Raw genomic sequence first — 20,016 nt, 5'->3', positions numbered from 1 at the left:
TGGTATTTGTCTTTCTCTTTCTGACTTCCTTCACTTAGCATGATAATCTCTTGTTGCATCCATGTTGCTGCAAATGGCATTATTTCGTTCTTTTTTATGGCTAAGTAGTATTCCATTGTGTATATATGTACCACATCTTCTTTATCCATTCATCTGTCAGTGAACATTTAGGTTGTTTCCATGACTTGGCTATTGTGAATAGTGTTGCTGTGAACATAGGGGTGCATGTATCTTTTTCAGTTATAGTTTTGTCCAGGTATATGCCCAGGAGTGGGATTGCTGGATCATATGGTGATTCTATTTTTAGTTTTTTGAGGAATCTTCATACTGTTCTCCACAGTGGCTGCACCAACTTACATTCCCACCAACAGCATAGGAGAGTTCCCTTTTTTTTACACCCTCTCCAGCATTTGTTATTTGTAGACTTTTTAATGATGGCCATTCTGACCTGTGTGAGGTGATACCTCATTGTAGTTTTGATTTGCATTTCTCTAATAATTAGCAATGATGAACATCTTTTCATGTGCCTACTGGCCATCTGTATGTCTTCTTTGGAGAAGTGTCTATTAAGGTCTTCTGCCCATTTTTCAATTGTGTTGTTTGATTTTTTTTGTTGTTGAGTTGTATGAGTTTGTATATTTTGGAGATTAAGCCCTTGTCTGTCGCATCATTTGCAGATACTTTTCTCCCATTCCATAGGTTGTCTTTTCATTTGTCTTTTTTTATGGTTTCCTTTGCTGTGCAAAAGCTTGTAAATTTGATTAGGTCCCATTTGTTTATTTTTGTTTTTATTTCTATTGCCTTGGGAGACTGACCTAAGAAAACATTGGTATGATTTATATCAGAGAATGCTTTGCCTATGCTGTCTTCTAGGATTTTATGGTGTCATGTCTTATGTTTAGGTCTTTAAGACATTTTGTGTTTATTTTTGTGCATGGAGTGAGGGTGTGTTCTAATTTCATTGATTTACATGCAGCTCTCCAACTTTCCCAGCACCACTTGCTGAAGAGACTGTTTCCCATTTTATATTCTTGGAACATTGGCTATAAAATCTTTGATTGATAGAAAAGGAAATTGGAAGCTAAACGCTGGAGTTAACAGGATATTTGGTCCTCCTAGACACTGGGTGCAGGCAGATCTCTAGCCAATTCAGAGAATGAGCTGAGAACATTCTTGATTTCTTTATCATCACCTGGACAGCTCCTCCAGGCAGCCATTATTGTTTTATTTGTTATTATTTTATGGTTATTATGAAACCTCAGGATCACAGATGTTGGTGAGGTTGGCCCAAGCCCCCTGCAGGAGTGGAAAATCTTGGGTTGACCAAAAGGTTCGTTCAGTTTTTTCCATAAGATGGCTCTAGTAGCACTTAGTTTTCCTTAACTTCATTCGAAACGATTTTGTTAGGTTATATGTGACAGCTGTCATATCAGCGTGCATTTAAAAAAAGACATCAAAATTGGTGAATTTTTGTGTAGCCATTTTAATATTGAAGATGGAAGGAAAAAAGTCACATTTTCAGCATATTATGCTTTATTATTTCAAGAAAGGTAAAAACGCAGCTGAAACGCAAAAAAAGATTTGTGCAGTGTATGGAGAAGGTGCTGCGACTGATCGAATGTTGTCAGAAGTGGTTTGCGAAGTTTCGTGCTGGAGATTTCTCACTGGATGACACGCCACGGTCGGGTAGACCAGTTGAAGTTGATGGAGATCAAATCAAGACATTAACTGAGAACGATTAACTGAGAACAATCAATGTTATACCACGTGGGAGATAGCCGACATACTCAAAATATCCAAATCAAGCGTTGGAAATCATTTGCACCAACTGGGTTATGTTAATTGCTTTGATGTTTGGATTCCACATAAGTTAAGCGAAAAAAACCTTCTTGACCGTATTTCCGAATGCCATTCTCTACTTAGATGTAATGAAAATGTTCTGTTTTTAAAACAAATTGTGATGGGTGATGAAAAGTGGATACTGTGCAATAATGTGGAACGGAAGAGATCATGGGACAAGCAAAATGAACCACCAACAGCCACACCGAAGGCCGGTCTTCATCCAAAGAAGGTGATGTTGTGTACATGATGGGATTGGAAGGGAGTCCTCTGTCATGAGCTCCTTCTGGAAAACCAAACGATTAATTCCAACAAGTACTGCTCCCAGTTAGACCAACTGAAAGCAGCACTCGATAAAAAGTGTCCAGAATCAGTCAACAGAAAACACATCATCTTCCATCAGGATAACACAAGGCCGCATGTTTCTTTGATGACCAGGCAAAAACTGTTACATCTTGGCTGGGAAGTTCTGATTCATCCACCATATTCACCAGACATTGCACCTTTGGATTTGAATTTATTTCGGTCTTTACAAAATTCTCTTAATGGAAAAAACTTCAATTCCCTGGAAGACTGTAAAAGGCACCTGGAACAGTTCTTTGCTCAAAGAGATAAAAAGTTTTGGGAAGATGGAATTATGAAGTTGCCTGAAAAATGGCAGAAGGTAGTGGATCAAAAGGGTGAAGACGTTGTTCAATAAAGTTCTTGGTGAAAATGAAAAATGTGTCTTTTATTTTTACTTAAAAACCGAAGGCACTTTTTGGCCAACCCAATAGTATTTAAAGTACATGTGTAGCTCTGTTGTCTCAAACAGTTTGAGTTCCATAAGATGACCAAACATGACCCTTTTATTTCCTTCACATTTATTGCATTAATCTTAATGCAATAAATAAAAATCAAGAAATCAAGAAAAGGAAAAACAAAAACGTTTCACATCCACCCTAGCCTATCCCTGTCTTCATTATTCCCTGTTCATTTCTGGTTGTAGTTTCTTTGCCTGTGCACTTTTTACATAGTTGTATTATAGAATGAGAGCTTTTTCCAGATGAAACACTTACTTGTAATGGTAGTGTAATATTCCTTGTAGTTTGATGTGTCATGATTTCATTTTGTAACCTGTACTTTTTCTCTTTGACAGTGTCACACTGCCTTTAAGTTCAGATGTCCCCAAGGTATTTGCAGCATTGCCTGAGTTTTATGTAGAAGATGTTGCTGAATTTTTATTTTTTATTGTACAGTAAGTCCCATTCACGTATTACATAGTTCTAATATGTGTTTATATTTAATATGTACATTATATTATGAACCTCCATCTTAATGCCACTGCTTTAACTGAATGCTGCCTGGAGACTGGAAAAATAAATCCGGCTGTGGCATCCAGCCAATTCCAATAATAACTCAAGACAGAGGAGGATTAACAGTGCTGGTAATAATGTGCTCTGTGAAAAGTGAGTCGAATTGTGTGTCTGAGAAACAAGGAGGAAACCGTTTATAAATATCTGAGTGAACATTCAAAAGCCAGAAATACCCACCTCTATATTTTGTACCAAAATTTTTCTCAATTGTAAAATTAGAGAATGCTTACAAAGAAATAGATTGAGTTTATAAGCAATGTTTGAACTTTGAAAAAATGAAAACAACTCCATCAAAATATTTTTTAAAGTCTTTTTGGTCGTGAAGATCTTTTGTAAAATTCACCTACGATTTAATCATACCTTTGGTTTATTTTCTAAAACACAAGTTAATATAACATGCTATGGCCAATAGACGCAATGGGTTTTAAATCTACCTATTTGTAATGGGAATAGTCACCTTAAACTCAGCAAGTTAAGGGGAACTCCGTGTCCTGGCTCCTAGACCTATTCGTCCCCTTCCTTGCCTAATGACACCAGCATCCACCCGTGTTTTCTCAGAGCTTTACTAGCTGTTCCTCTCACCCCTCTTCAGATACTCTCCTCAGGTGCTTTATGAGCCCTGTACTCAGGATATTGTGATGTTCCTCGTTGTGATGTTGTGTAACCAGAACTACATCCGAAATCCGTATCTGGTGGCCAAACTCGTAGAAGTCATGTTTATGACTAACCCTGCTGTTCAGCCACGGACCCAGAAGTTTTTTGAAATGATTGAGAACCATCCTCTCTCCACCAAGCTGTTGGTCCCTTCCCTGATGAAGTTTTATACAGGTAGGTTCCTGTTGTGTACAGGTGGGCAAGGTCGTCTAAAGCCAGTGGATGAAGTTGTTCGAAACCTGTAATAGTCTGACATCGGCTTCTAAGTATGACCCACTAATACACTGCCAGCAGAGCATAAACTGTTGGTTATTTTTCCCCTGAGTTGTGGAAATATTACACTGACCACTCTACATACTAGTCCCTGATGATTCAGTGGGATCCATTGAAAGTCAGATGGGTAACACTGAGATCAAGTTGGTGTTTTTATCTGAAACTACCTGGGTCATTTTAGCTTTTAACTTACAACATTAGTTTTGCAACACTGTCCTTTAACCCAGAGTTTCAAAACTGGGTAAAACCGGGAGCTTGTTAAAAATGCTTATTCTTGAAGACCCCACTCAAAAACCAACAGAATCAGGATCTCTGAGAGTCTTCACTCATTGACTAATTCTGTACATTCATCCAGTGCCTACTATTTGCCAGGCACTGTTCTAGGTGCTAGGTGACACTGGTGAACAAGACTGAGAATGTATCAGACACTCTGCAAGGAGGTCTTCCTCTTCTGGTTGAATTGTATTCCAAATTTTCATTTTTAATTTGGCTTTTGAACTGCAAATGTGTTTTCATAAAGCCTGTTACTTAGGGGACCATTCACCTGTTCTCTACCAAAGGCACAGGATTGTACAAATGGAACATTTTCCCTCCAGTTTGTATATTTCTCAGGAAAGGAAGTGTGTTGTCTGTCTTCTTTTATTTATTTATTTATTTATTTATTTATTTATTTATTTATTGGCTGCGTTGGGTCTTCGTTGCTGTGCGCAGGCTTTCTCTAGTTGCAGCGAGCGGGGGCTACTCTTCATTGCAGTGCGTGGGCTTCTCATGGTGGTGGCTTCTCTTGTTGCGGAGCACAGGCTCTAGGTGCACGGCCTTCAGTAGTTGTGGCATGCGGGCTCAGTAGTTGTGGCTTGTGGGCTCAGTAGTTGTGGCTCACGGGCTCTAGAGCGCAGGCTCAGTAGTTGTGGCACATGGGCTTAGTTGCTCTGTGGCATGTGGGATCTTCCCGGACCAGGGCTCGAACCTGTGTCCCCTGCATTGGCAGGTGGATTCTTAACCACTGCGCCATCAGGGAAGCCCCTGTCTGTCTTCTTATCTTCTATGGAACCTAGCACGTTCTGGGTGCCCATTTAGCAGAATGTACTCGCCATGCTCTTGGAAGAAACACCAGCCTCCCGGAGCACAGTCCCTTGCTGTTCACGGCGGCAGCAGCGGTTTGGGGATTCCTCTGTGTTCAGTGACAACCATCCCTTCCCTGTAGACCAAGACCTGTTCCTGCTCATTTTGGGCTGGTGCTGGCATCTCTCTCTGTGTGCTTCTCAGGCTCAAGAACCTGTCTACCTCCTTTCCCCTTTGTCACTATTATCTTATGTCACCTACTGGGAGTTTCTCTCCTTCCCCAAGCCTGCCTGTATCCTCTTAAACAAGTATGCGGGCCTCTTGAAGTTTTGTTAACATGCTCACCTTGGCAGCAGCAGAGAACACTCCTGGGTAAAAGGCCCCCGCTTGGCTCTCCTGTCCTCCTCTTACCTCTTAGCCCTGGTAGGAGAGGACCATGGGCCATTCAGGTACAAGTGGTGCATCACCCGTGTACAGGACGGGACCTTGTATGGTCCCTTGCACCTGTCAGGCTTAGCTGAATTGAAGGTAATTCTGCATTTCTTAAAATAATGATGAGGTACATCTTTTCACCTATTAAATTTATTTTTAAAATGGGAATACCTAGTGCTAATATGGTTGTAGGGAAATAAACGAACCTGCAAAAGTCTATTTCATCTCCTCTGTAGCTCGTGTGTAGAATTAGTGCTATGAAACTCTCTGAGAATGTAAGTTGGTAAAGCCTTTCTGGAAGGCAAATTGGCAGTCCACACCAAAGCCTTCTATCTTCCATATCAGTCAAGGCCCAGTTAGGATAACCTGCCAGTTAGTTTAATAGAGAGAATTTAACATAAGGAACTGGTGAAATAGGTAGTGGAAGACAGGAAAGGCAAATAAGGAACACTGGGGTAATACAGATTGTCGGTGCAGGGAGCGGCCATCATCTGTCCCTAGGGCGGGGGGAACCAAGGGAAAAGGCTGGGGTTATGGGATTCTAGTGCCTCAAATGAGTGCTTGGACAGAACTGGGACCCAGGCCTGAGGAAGTACGCTGGCCAGCTGGTGCTGGTGTCTCTGAGGGCATGTGGGATTCCTGGTCCTGCGAGTGTGGAACAAAGCTGGAAATGAGCCAGCTGCTGCTGCTGGGCTGGAGAGTCCATGATGGGAGCAGCAAGCCAGCAGAGGTCCAAGTCCCTTCTTCAGTTTTCCAGCTCCCCTGCAGCGCCCCCTGTTGGCGAGCCTAACAGGGGGCCAGCTGGCAAAGGGAAACTTGGAGTCCCAGCATCAGTATCACAAAGCCAAGTGTAAAGGGTGGATTTGGGGGGACCTCCCTGGTGGCCCAGTGGTTAAGGCTCCGTCCTCCCAATGCAGGAGCCTGGGTTCGATCCCTGGTCAAGGAACTAGATCCCACGTGCATGCCGCACCTAAGAGTTCACATGCCGCAACTAAGGAGCCCAGTGCCGCAACTAAGCCTGGCGTGACCAAAGAAATAAATAAATAAATGTCTTTTTAAAAAAAAAAAAAAAAAAGGGTGGATTTGGGGCTGAGAGACAGCAGCTAAATAATGAGTACACCCTCTTACATGTAAACTTCATTCCTAGTAATCGATTCTGTGGGAATAAATATAAATGTCTATAAATGTTTATAACAACATTCACTGTGTTAGTATTTATAATGCGGTACAGTGAGAGTATTAAAAACAACCTAAATTCCTGCCAGTTGTGGGTCAGTTAAGTAAATTATAGTTTATCCATACGGTGGGTCTATGTGAACCATGAAAAATAGTGTGTTATTTACAGTACGTGGTTAAGTAATAAAAAGTAAAGAAAATGCCATGTAGTGGAAAAATATGTCAAGTATGACCACGTTTTGGTACACATATGTATATTACAGAAAAAAGTATGGGAGAATATACGCCAAAATATTAACAGTGAATTGGTTATTTATGAATGGTAGAATTGTGGGTAGTTTTTTGGTTTTTTTTTTTTAATTATCTGAACATCTTAATTATTCTACAGTAAACATGCATTGTTAGTATTAAAAAAAAAAATTCAGTTAAGTGCATTTTGTACTCAGATAGTGCCCTGGGCCTGTCACTGTGGCTTTGGGATAAAGAACAGGGCTGGGCCTCTTGCCTGTGAGACCAGTGCTGGGCCTGGGGGGCCCCCCACTGGTAAGATTCCAGGAGCTGGTCGCGGGTGTTGTTTCTCCTTTCCCCCTTGCCACCAAGCAGTGTGCCCTCTGGCCCTGGACCACCTGTGTGGTGGTCCATGGGTACTAGATGATACCCATGCTAATAATAGCCCCTGCTTATTGAACATTTGCTAATCCTTTCACTTAATCCGCACAGCAGTCCTCAAGATGGGTGCTATAAATATCTCCATTTTACGAATGAGGAAACTGCAGCTTAGAAAGGTCAAGAAGCTTGCTGAAGGGAAACAGCCAGTGAGTGGCGGCAGCCTCAGCAGCTGGGCACTAGCACAGGTGCTCCTCCAGCTACCGCGGGCCCTGCGCCAAGGGAGCCCTGCCGCGGGCGTGGTGGACACTCCCCACGTGTCCATCAAATCCATGTTAAGTCCTGCTGACTGAGGTCCCGGCTCCTGAGCACGGCTGACTCTCAGACATGAATTAGAGATTGATCTCTGGAACAGGCTCTCTTTTACACCCCAGAGAGGGTGTTCTAGCTTAGACGATACTTAAGATCAAATGTTTGTTCCAAAAATAAAACTGAGTTTCAAAAATAAGAGTATTTTATTTGTACCACAGCAGTCAGTGCCTTAAGGACCAGCTCTCAAAACTTGGCTACTCAGAACCAGGAAGAACACTGATAACCAAGACTTACCTTCAAGACTGTTCTCTTCCCCACGCTGATCTGAATCAGCAAAGCCAGCGTTAGCCCAAGTAGATTCGATCACTAATTCAACAAATACGTACGGAGCTCCTACTGCGGGTCAGCTTTGGTGTTGCTGCCAGGGCCTAGCGGTGAGGACCGCAAGTCCCCGCCCTCACCAGTCAGGCACCCTAGCTGGGAGACAGACACTGAACCCGTAAATGAGGTAATTCCAGAGAGTGAGTGTGAGACGAAGGCCTGTGCTGCTTTAAGAAGCATAGTCAGGGGAGGTGTCTGAGGAGATGACTCTGGAGTAATGTTGAAAATGAGACCCGAGAGGGAGCCGTAAGCAGATCTCAGCCACAGCGTGCAGGCAGTGAGGACAGCAAGTGCAAAGGCCCTGAGGCCCGGGCAGCCTAGTGAATCAAGCAAGAAGACTCATGACGGGGGAGCAACTACCAGGCAGAGTTCATTGCAGGCCTCTTAGAGCTAGGACTTGAGAATTAGAACTTGGGCTGATGCAGTTTTGAGGGAACATGAGGAATGAATTTTTTTTTAATGTTGGGAGAGATGTATATTGATGGGTAGTAAGTTAACGGTCATTACTTAGCCTCTGCTATGTTCAGGATACAGTGCAGGTGTTAAGAGCCATTTAGAGCATTGACGAGGCTCTTTGTCAGCCCCCGGTGTTCTTCTCCTGTGGACTCTGCTAAATCAGCCCTCCACGCTTTAGTTCACACTTTTATACAGTTAATAAAATGACACTTAGTTCAGCTTAAAGAAAGGTTGACCTAATGAATATACGTAAGTGCTTTTAGATCTTTGTACCACAGGTCTTAGCTTATTCCTTTTATCTTGAAATAACTATTTTCCTTTTTAATCCCAAGAAAGTGTTCATTGGCAAATACAGAAAATAGCAAAAAGAAAATAAAAATCATTGATAATCTCTGCACTCAGAGAGAATCTGTTAACATTTTGCTCGGTATCTTTCCAGTCAATTTGTATATCATGTGTGTGAGTGTGTGTGTATTTTTTAATATGATTGGACCCAAACTGTATATTTTGTTTGGTAGCCTGTGGTTTTCACTTAATATATCACAAATACCTTTTTGTGTTCTCTGTTGGGCACTTGGATTATTTATATTTTTTTCATATAAATAGTACTTTAATGAGTATCCTTGGAGATCAGTCTTTGAACATGTGTTTTCTTGAATAGAATTGGTGGGTCAGAAAGATGGGCATACTGATGGCTTGTGATACATTTTGTCAAATTGTCTGTTCATCCCCACCAGCATTTATAGGGTGCCTTTTATCTTTTCCTTGAGTCTTACTGTCTTTACCTGACAGTTTTCCCTCTTTTTAAGATTTGTCATGAATTCAGGAATTTCTCGTGCTTAAGCTGTTTGTCTTTTGGATAACTAAGTTTGATCTTTGTTCCATGTAAAAAGATACATGGATGATGGTAATTGGTAAATGAATGATGAGTACATAGAGATTTACTATGCTTTTCTCTACTTTTAAAACATCAATTATACAAAAGTAGTTAAAATAATAGTCACATTTAGTAGGTATGTGGCCCTTAATAAAACTTAACCCAATTTTTTTCCTGCTCAGGGATACTCATTTAAAGTTCTATGGAATTTCTATAAATTAGTAAGAAAATTGGGGGAGTTATGAGAATTCAGATTCTGGTCATGGGTGTTGACAAGCTATTTTCCCAGCCCAGTTCCTTTTGTTACTGTGTCATTGCCAGACCTTCGTTATGAAACTTTAGTCTTCAAAACCACCTCATAATTTCTCTTCTGCCTTCCATGTGAGATATAGACAAAATTTTGTCACATCTCTGATTTTGCAGATTTGTATTGTTCATTCAATGACATTGTAGCAGCAATAACTGCTTTTAGAAAGGAAAGAAAGTACATATGCTTCAGTCCCTTGTCTTTCTTCTTTAGATGTTGAGCATACCGGAGCCACCAGCGAGTTCTATGACAAGTTCACCATTCGCTATCATATTAGCACCATTTTTAAAAGCCTTTGGCAAAATATAGCTCACCATGGCACCTTTATGGAGGAGTTCAAGTGAGTATTGGGCCCCTAATGTCACAGCTTGCTGTCTTGCAAATCACAGGTAGAGTGGCCACTTAAAAACTTTCACAGCTGGGTTCTTGTTGACTGTTTGCTTGGTCTCAGCCTCCCTTAAGTTTTCCAGATGGTACTGCTAAATGTAAGTAGGGTTATCTACATCTCTGTGCTTGCCAGGCAGTGCTGAAGTTTAGATTTTTCAAGATACTGTGGGCATGGTATACCTAGAGAAAGAATCTATAACTATTCTGAAATGATGTGTTGTGTTTTTTGGTGTTTCCTGATTACAGTATTAAATGAATGTGCAGAATGCCTGAAGTGGGATCTTATGGTGCTCTTGAATATGATATCAAGGTTTAGAGTTAGAAATGTAAGGAGAACTTCAGATTCAGAAGCAGATAGGGTAAGGCTGTCACTTGAAGTGACGTTCTTTGTAGTGAGGCCCTAGACCTTGATTAAGGGCTTTTCATTACCAACCTGAAATTTCGGTGACTACTTAAACCTGGACATTAGTAATTCCATCTAAGTTACTTTCAAAAGAAAGGTGCTTCAAAAAAGAAAGGTAGGTGAAAATATTGAACTCTTGAATTATTCTTCAGAAGAAATTTTAGCCCATCTCCTTGGATCTTTTGCAACCCATGTTCAGTCTTTGATCAAGCCTAGCTGTCACTTGTTTACTGAGTTACTAGTCAACAGTATAAGTATGACCAGTGGAGTAGCCATTTGCTAGACACCTTTCTGCAGAGTAATCTCTTTAAGTTAGTTATCGCCATGAACTGCTCTTGTCATCAGAATTACATTCCAACAAAAGAAGCTTGGCATGAGCTTAGGAGACCAGGCAGGCCCACGGCTTGATCTGCACGGTGCTAACTAGGAGTGTTCATCCTGAACTTCGCATGTTCCTGAAATCCAGGCCTCTGCCCTTGTTCACAGGAACTTCTCTTCCCCCCCACCCCCGGCATGGGCTCACTGCCCTCTGGTCACCCAGCAGTAGATCCTGAAGTGTAGCTCCTCTTGTCTCTACTAATCTGGCAGGTACAGAGTCTTAACAGGTGGGCCAGGCCATCTCAGCTCACCAGCAAGTCCCTCCATTATAATAGGATATGCAGGACAGTTCCAGAGATTGGAAGCTTCTGTTTCTGTAAAGTATGTTAATATCCTACTTTATCAGTATTACAGCTTCCAATTTTTCTTCAATGTGTCTTTCTTTATAATAAAGAAGAACTGTATCGGGAGTTCTCTTACCTCATATGTGGGTATTTGTGCTTTCCTTATATGTTGGGGAGTTGAAGCATGTTTTCTTTTCTAGTCTGGAAGAGTGTTTTCTCTACTTAAAATTATTGAGGGAATGAGCCGGGGAGTGCTGGTAAATCCACTCTCTGGAGGGGGAAAAAAAAAATCAGCATTTGCTGATCGTCCAGGGTGGAAATACCGCCACTGTTGCCAAATTTGAGCTACCAAGGGAATTTGCTCGCAGAACTCTAGAATGTCAGGACTCGGCTCTCGGGAACCGTGCAGGGTGGCTGTAGCACATCGGTGGAATGAGCTTATCAATTAATGTAGAAGAATAACAAGGTCTCAGGAGATGTGGGGCTGCAGCACCGGAGCTGCGCCTCCGCTCCAGGGGAAATGTGTGACCATGTACCGTGTAATTGCCTTTTTAGTTCCGGGAAGCAGTTTGTCCGCTATATAAACATGCTGATAAACGACACGACATTTTTGCTCGATGAAAGCCTGGAGTCTCTGAAGCGGATCCACGAAGTGCAAGAAGAGATGAAGAACAAAGAACAGTGGGACCAGCTGCCCCGGGTGAGGACACGGTCCAGGTGCTGGGACAGCGTCGCAGGGAAGCAGGCTTGGCCCCGGGCAGAGCTCTGCTTTGGGGGCTGCATCTGGGTCTGAAGGCTTAGGTCCGACAGACTTGTCGGTACTTGTTACCATCCCACCTGTGGGCTTCTGTGAAGTTAGAGCCCAGGTTTGGGGTAGGAGAACCCTTAAACACTTGACCTAAAGCTAAGAAATGAGGTGAGAAGTCTTTGTCCTGAAAACTCTCTCTGCCTTTTTAACTTTCAAGGGCTGTTTTGGAGAAGAGCTTTTATTGTTCGAATATGTTAAGATTTAGGAAAGTAACTAGGAAATAAATCTCTAGAACTCTGTCTGCTAGTCAAGAATTTGGTTTGTTCGTATGATCTTCTTTGGACCTCTGTGTGTGTGACTAACTCAGGAGGGCTCTGATGGGGTGTTTTTCCTCTCAGTACATCTTGGTTTTTATGTCCAGTTATAAACAGAAAAGAGGTCTGTTTTGCCAGGTTCCATGAGAAATTCCTGCTGTGCCAGTGACAGCACACTGCCCTCTCCTGATATTGATTGCCACCATTTAGATGATTCCCCTGTCAGTTATTAGGCCCTTCGCAGCTATTGGTGACTTCATATATTGGTTAGTTCTGCTCCTGGTTTTGTTAGGTTCAAAATCAGAACTGCTTTCCAGAAAGTAGGGAGGACCACTTTTTCTTTACTCGCAGCAGCATTCTCGAGATGAAGATAGTACTGAGGTTGTTCTAAAGCTGTGGAGTCAAAACTCTCTTAAACGTAGAATGTCAAAGCACACTTAGGGAAGGTTTTCATTCCAAGTATTCCTGCAGCTTTGATGAGAATTTTACGTCTTACTCTAGCCAACATGCTTCAACTACAAACTTAAACCTTCTGGGGGGCTTTGCGCAGAGTCCATGGATGCTGGATTTCTCCGGTGTCCATGCCACCACGCTCCTTGAGCCCCTCTGATTGCATTCATGAGGTAACGCAGTGGTCGTCATCTGTTCCCTCGGCACTGTACCGGCACCCTCTAGATGGCGCTCATCCTACCCACCAGCCTCATACGCATTTCTAAACACACCTTAAACTGTTTTGCTCCTGTGCCTCCAAAACCCTCCTCCTGCCGCTCTCCGTTTCCCACGGGGCGGCGTCACCCCCAGGCCTGAGGCTCCCCAGGGTGGCTCTAAGACATCCTCCCATGCTTACCCCTTGTCACAGTCTGTCAGCTCAAATCTGGTCCAGTCCCCCGGCCTTTGCAGAACGTGCCGGGGAAACAGGTCAGCTCTAGTTGCAAGAGCCCCAGCTTCGGGGTCCAGGGGACCTGGGTTTGAGAACTGGCACTGCCGCACATTAAAAGTTCTTCCTCGCTGTTTCCTAGCCCATAAATCAGCGATACTTCTTGCCTTGTGGGAAAGTTGTGAGGAGAGACGGATGGTGAGGACATAGTTCATGACCAGCCCAGAGAAAGTGTTCAGGGTGTGTAGCTCCTATTGCTTTGTTCGCCTTGAGACGCTTCTGTCCAAAATGCTGTACATTCTACTCTTATGTATTAAAATCTTACTCGTTCTTTGAGGGAGGTCTTGTCCAAATACTCCCTCACGGCTGGCCTTCCCCATCAGTGGAGGTGCACGGTCTCACCTTTCTCCCCACTCCTGTAACGCCCTCTTTATGTCACTCATGATGCTGATGTTGGACCAGCTTACGTTGTCGATGTTGGGATACGGGTCTGTGACACATTACCTCGTCCAGAGTCGGTGCTTATAATAATAGCATTTGTTTATGAGGCGACTGAGCAGATACTATTGATTTTTCTGGGTCAATGGATGGAAAAGGGCATAAATAATCCCTAAAAAAATGCTCCTTCAGAATCAGGTCTGCTTGACTTTGGAGTCACTTCCTGCCTCCTGCCTCTCCGGTGTGCAGCTCTCAGGCTTCTCTTCTCTCTCCACACTTGCTCCCTAGGTCGTGTGTTTCTCGGTGAGGACGCTGGTTGGAGTTTTGCTATAAGAGTAATTCTTTGTTATGAGAGACGGTCCTGGACACTGCAGGACCTTTAGCATCTCTAGCTCGTGCCCATTTAATGCCAGTGATGTTTCCCTCCTACCCTGAGTCACCATGCAACCGGAAACATTCCCACACGTGGCCTGATGCCCCCAGTTGAAAATCACTGCTAGCTGATCTCATCTATTCCAAGGCTTTAGCTGTCTGTATTCTGACGATTCCAAAATGTGCCTCCCCAGCTTGGCTCACTCCTGATTCAGGCTTACATAACCAGCTGTTGACCTGCCCCTGCCCAGTGGTCTAATAGGATCTCAAACCTGACTTGTCCAAAACTGAGCCCTCGATGTCGTCCCCCAGATCTCCTCTCCAGACTGCCCTGTCTCAGAGAGTGCCGACCGCATTCTGCTGCTTGCTCTGACTCAGCACCTTCTGGAGTCTTCCTTGATTCCTCTCTCTCCCAGCAAAGGCCCCTAGGCTCTGTCCTAAAGTATGTTTGTTATCTGACCTCTTCCCCCACCTCCAGCTCACTACCGTCTCTTAACCTGCATTACTGGAGTAGCCCCCCATTTGGTTTCAGCCTCCGCCCTTGCTCATGTGCATTCCAGCAGGATGGTGTTAAAATCTCAGTCAGCCTCTCATCACTGCTCTGCTCAGAGCCCTTCCAGGCTTTCCGAATTCTCACACTCGGGCTTGGAGGGCACTGCAGTCTCGGCTCTGCCCTTCCCCTTCGCTCACGCTACCTGCTACCCTGCCCCCACTCGCCTCCTTGATCTTCCACCGAACAGCAGGGCCTTTGCACTTGCTGTTCCCTGTGCCCGGAGTGCTTTTCCCCTGGGTCTTGCTGACTCACTTCCTTCAGATACCTGCTTAAATGTTACCTCCTCAGAGAGGCCTTCCCTGACCACCCTTTCCAGACTAGCACCCCAGCCCCCGCACACTCTTCCTCCCTCCCTCCCCGCCCTGCTTTATTTTTTCTTCATCATTGTCAGATTTATGCTGTATCTGTTTGGGTGGGTGTCTGTTTATTGCTTATCTCCCTAACTGGCGTCTAAATTCCATGAGGTAGGGAGCCTTCTTGGTCACGTTCTGTGCTTCATCTCCAGGACCTAAAGGAGGCCTGGCCTGTGCAAGGGGCTGGATCACACTGATTGATGAATGAACGTGACACCCAGACACACACACACTGAGGTGGTTCTCACCTTGCTCTTCCTCCATCCTCCCTGCTTCAGCCTTTCGTTCCTGACCAAAGGGCGGTGGGCAGGTCACCCAGCACCGGTACAGGATCTCCACCGGGCACTTACCCAGTGGGCCCTCGTGTGGCTGCATCAGCTATTCTAGCTGTTTCCCCTACCCCGAGGTAAAGTAAACAGGCCTCTGAGCAGATGTAGGAATTTTAAGCCCGTACTGATGTTTCTGCATTTGGTCTGTCACAGAGCCTTCAGTAGTTTCCACCTTATTTTACCCATGAGTCAAATACACCTTATTATCTTGTTTCCCAGCCTATGGCAGAGTAGAAGGAGGAGGATGGCGCCAGAGGCAAGCATGCTGACAGTTGTAGAGGTTGACAGCCTGACCGGTGTGGAGAGACAGAATTCAAAAGCTGAGCAATCTACAGGCCCTTGGTGTTGTGGCGAAACCTATAGGCCTCAGTGTGATAGCGCAGCACACCTGTGGTTTTCAAAATAACGATGACTACGCAGACATTGTTAATAAGGACGGTGAATATCCTTTATTAGCACGTATATCAGGCAGGACGTAAGAATCACTTATTGCGTCCTGCGTAGAAGTTGATGGTGATTTCTTCTATCATTGAGGAAACTGAGTCTCATGTAAGTTAAGTCATGTGCCAAGGTTCCCTTATTCAAAGCCCTAAAGACATCTGATGGCGAAAGGAATAAACCTCAGTAATCTGGAAGGTTTGCTGTACAGGTTGTGGTATCGTTCCCTAAGTCTGTTGGCTGTGTCACGCACTTCCCCAGTTATGAGCTGGCTGTGCTTTTCCTTCTCACTTGGCGTGTGCTGAGCTGCTGGCTGTACTGAGACATGTCTGGCATCTGTTCACTGTTGCCCAGGACCAGCAGCAGGCCCGCCAGTCCCAGCTCGCTCAGGATGAACGCGTTTCACGCTCGTATCTTGCCCTGGCGACAGAAACCGTGGACATGTTCCATATCCTCACCAAGCAGGTCCAGAAGCCGTTCCTCAGACCTGTGAGTAGAACCTTGGGGGTATTTGTTTTGTCTGTTGGATTCCACTTTCAGAGTCTATCACTTATAACTAAAGAGAGTAGTTGTTGAAATCCTGGGTGTTTCAGCACCACAGTCACCAATCGGTGAAATTCTGTTACTGATTTTGTTCCCAGTTATGCTAATTGATACACACAACATTCTGTCCATAGTCTGAAGTCTGCAAAAGGTCACTTCCAAGATAACTTATATCATTTTCTGCTGAGACAGCACATTGGATTATTAATGTTGAAGCTGTGACGTATTTTTATCATCGTCGACTCCAGTATTTTATTCATAGGAAAAGTATAAGGTGACGTCAATTGGAAATGAGGCTATATTAAGTAGAAATAATTGACAGTGTATAAGATCTTTGGTTCTGTTCGGTGTAGGTTTGTTACACTCAGGAAACCAAAGGTTAACAAGGGCCATAATTAGGGTTTATGATAGGTCAAAGGTAGCCAGATTGTTTGGCCTTGACTTGGTTGATGAGACCGGGATCCTGTTTCTGAAATCGAAACTGAGGGGCATAAATGAAGATCTCTTCTTCGCTTCAACAACCCCCCGCAACACACACACACACACACACACACACACACGTGCACGCAAACACACACACACACGTGCGCGCAAACACACACACAGAGTTTAGAAGTCTTATGGTGGGGCCGGGGCAAGGATAGTGAGGAAGGCAAGAAAGGGGCCTGAGATTTGGTAGTTACTTGCCCATATGGAGACAAGTTTACAGTGGGATATAATTTTACTACACGTTTCCTCCAGTTTCCCTGTTTACTCTCACCTCCATCATTATCACCACACCCTGTCCTACGTGCAACTCAAGAGATGAGCTCCCTCCTCTGTCCCCTTTACATTTCATGTCTCTTCATAAATAGATTTCAGTGCAAGAGCAGCAGAGCATGAAGCAAAACAGTGCATCACTGAAAGCGTAAGAACACTGCAGCTCATTTAGATAAGCTCCTTCAGACACTTGCTTCCCTTAAAGGTTTGCAAATGGACTTCTTTAAACTTTTTCTATAAAGGCCAGACAGTAAATAGTTTAGGCGTTGTAGGCCACATGGCCTCTATTGCAGCTGCTAGCTTTGCTGTTGCTGTGTTCCAGTAAAACTCCATGAAGTGGGGCATCAAACCAGATATGTCTTGCAGCTAGCAGTTTGCCAATCCCTGCTCTAAGTCATGTTTTATTTGATGTTCAACTGCTCCGATGGCAGTGCTCTTTGATTGTTCAGAAGGTCAGAAACTATAAAAATTACTTGAGACTAAATTATCATAAAGCCTATTTTTAGTTCTAAATTCTTCATTTTTTTTAAAGGAAATTATTGAAAACTAAGTCTATTATTTTCATGTCAATTAAAATTAATGTTTTTCAAGACCTACTCTTTGATCTGAGCTCTCTATACACATGGGTCATAGTCTTCTGCCCCCAGTCTTTGCCTGTGCCTGCTTTGATCTTTCCTTTTCCTTTGCTGCACTGTTTTCACCTTCTTGGCTGGTTAACACAAAACTCTCCCACTTCAGGAAAAAAAAATTACCAGTTATATCCTATTCATATCCCTCCTTTACCTCACAGTTTCTTAACAATTAAATACAGGAGTACTTTACTTTGTGCAAAAGCAGGTCCTTTAGAAGCCAAATTTAAGTTGAATTTGTATAAATCCAGTCATGAAATTTAATGAAAACCTTGTTACTTAAAGAGAAGCTTTCACAGCTCATTTTATATGGCCGGTGTTTAATACTCTATAAGCCAGGTTTTCCTATTTCAGGTTTGCTTAAAGCAATGTATGCCCACCTGTAGTAGGTACTGTGTCATCTTGTGGGGTTATAGTATATTATTTCATAATTAGTTTTTAGTTGTTTCATTTACGTTTGTTTTGTCTCATTGGCTAGATTTAAAACTATTCAAGACATAAATTTGATCTTCTACCTCTTTTATATTTCTTCACTCTTTGCATCTGATAAATAAATAAGAATGGTGCATATTGCCTGAACTGTCAAGGACTTGAAATTTATAGAAAAATAATGCATAAAATGATGGCTGAAAGAGCATATGCCAGAAGCTTTCGTGACACGTGTGACGATGATAGAATTATGAATAGTTTCCCTCTTTTACCTATTTCTCAACAAATTCGAAGTGATCCTTGTTTTTATAATTAAAGCATGAATTTAACGAAAATGTTGCCTTTTTGGTATTTATAAATATTCCATCAGCCTGCAACATTCTATGAAGTATTAGAATTACTGGATTAGAAATGGAGAGTAAAGAAAAGTTTGAATGGAATGTCCTTCTTCAGCGTATGATATAGCACGTATAAGGGCTTCTTTGAAGATTGAGCCTGCCAATTCCTGTTCCTCCACTGAAATGGGAGTTTTGGGTCCTTCTTGCTTGTCTCAACAGCATGAATTGTCCTGTTATCCTGTGATTTCCTAGGAACTCGGACCCCGATTGGCTGCGATGCTGAACTTTAATCTTCAGCAACTCTGTGGTCCTAAGTGCCGTGACCTGAAAGTTGAAAACCCTGAGAAATATGGCTTTGAACCAAAGAAGCTGTTGGACCAACTGACGGATATTTACTTGCAGCTGGACTGTGCCCGGTTCGCTAAAGCCATTGCTGACGACCAGGTCAGTGCCCAAGGGAACAGTGTCAGAGGGAGCCTGGAGTTCAGGCTCCTGAAGTGGGTGACTTGAGTGTGCTTCCCTGTGGATTTCCCGGCAGACCCTGCGCGATTACATATCCATCTGCTCTGGGATTTTCCCCACTCGAAATCAAGGAAGGTGACACTTTTCAAAATGTGGTTTGAGAAGTTTTTAGTATGTAAATAGAAATAATGGCCACAGTGGCAAGGGGAACTTGTCTGGTGTACATGGATGTGACTCAGTTGTTTTCCTTTGGGCGTAAAGAGCAGATTTGGCTCTCAGATCCGTCTCCAGTTGAGTCTGTACCCATCTTGCTAAGGGCCTCACTCGACAAATCGGTTACATTCCCAGAAAGAGCCTGGTTTTCTCAGGGAATCCAAATCTTCTTCCCAAGAAGGAGATTTAATAACAGCTTCAGTGCTGCCGTTATTTCTGTGGTTCCAGGTTTCAAACCGTGTATGTTTTCTTTACATTCTTCCCTCCTTTATTCCTTGTGTCCCTCTGATCGTATCCATTTTGTGGTTTTCATTTCCACAGCTACCAATTTAGTCCAAGCGACCCCTGCCCGGCCTCGATTTTTAATTTTTCAGTATCTCATAAAGGGCTTCCCCTCCCTCCACGTTCCTCTGTCCTGCAGCATCTTCAGCGTCATAATAACTGATGTTTATTAACCACACATCAAGTTTTAGCCACTTTTCATGTTTTCACTTGTAATCCTCACAAAATCCTACAATTTAGGTTTAGTTGGATTCCTTGCTTTACAAGGAGGCACACAGAGGTTAAAGAGCTGCACAGTTGATGTGAGGCAGAGGCAGGATTCCCACCTGGCAGTCTGGCCCTGAGCCCGTGTTCTCAGCTTCTCTGCTCTCCACTTAAAATGCCCGCAAAGTGCCATGTCTGTTTCAGTCTCTGCATCTTTGTTCACATTAATTATCCAAGTATTAACTCACATCTCAGGGTAACCATCACGAGGCATTCCAGAAGGTTCTTTACTTATATCTCATCCAAAGGTCAAAGTAGGGGAATTGTAGGTACTTTTTTTTTTCAATAACAGCTTTATTGAGACATAATTCTCATACCTAGGTACTTTTGGATAAAGCAAGAGATGTGGTCTTGACAAAGCACCTGCAATGGAAAAAACCACATATGTCTAAAGCAGTTTTTCCATAAAAAGTCGTGGTAAAAGAGCAGGTTAGGTGTTTGCAGTTACTTTGGGTAGATGCTAAAATGATTCTGTAGCCTATGACTGTATAAT

General features: G+C 43.3%; 1 protein-coding gene across 5 annotated transcripts in view; it reads left to right on the top strand.

The window, feature by feature from the left end:
- UBE4B (ubiquitination factor E4B) overlaps positions 1–20,016 on the top strand; it is a 113,839-nt gene that overhangs the window by 84,497 nt on the left and 9,326 nt on the right. For all 5 annotated transcript variants that reach the window (XM_082460985.1, XM_082460986.1, XM_082460988.1 and 2 more), the window contains 6 exons: positions 2,978–3,076; positions 3,787–4,022; positions 9,944–10,070; positions 11,738–11,882; positions 15,959–16,093; positions 18,555–18,746. In XM_082460985.1, coding sequence (XP_082317111.1) covers positions 2,978–3,076; positions 3,787–4,022; positions 9,944–10,070; positions 11,738–11,882; positions 15,959–16,093; positions 18,555–18,746 — 934 coding nt within the window. The remainder of the gene's footprint in view (positions 1–2,977; positions 3,077–3,786; positions 4,023–9,943; positions 10,071–11,737; positions 11,883–15,958; positions 16,094–18,554; positions 18,747–20,016) is intronic.

This window comes from Balaenoptera physalus (assembly GCF_965194825.1).
Source record: "Balaenoptera physalus genome assembly, chromosome: 1".
NCBI lineage: Eukaryota > Metazoa > Chordata > Mammalia > Artiodactyla > Balaenopteridae > Balaenoptera > Balaenoptera physalus.
The sequence above is the reverse complement of the archived record's forward strand: the minus strand, read 5'-3'. Positions and strand labels throughout refer to the sequence as shown.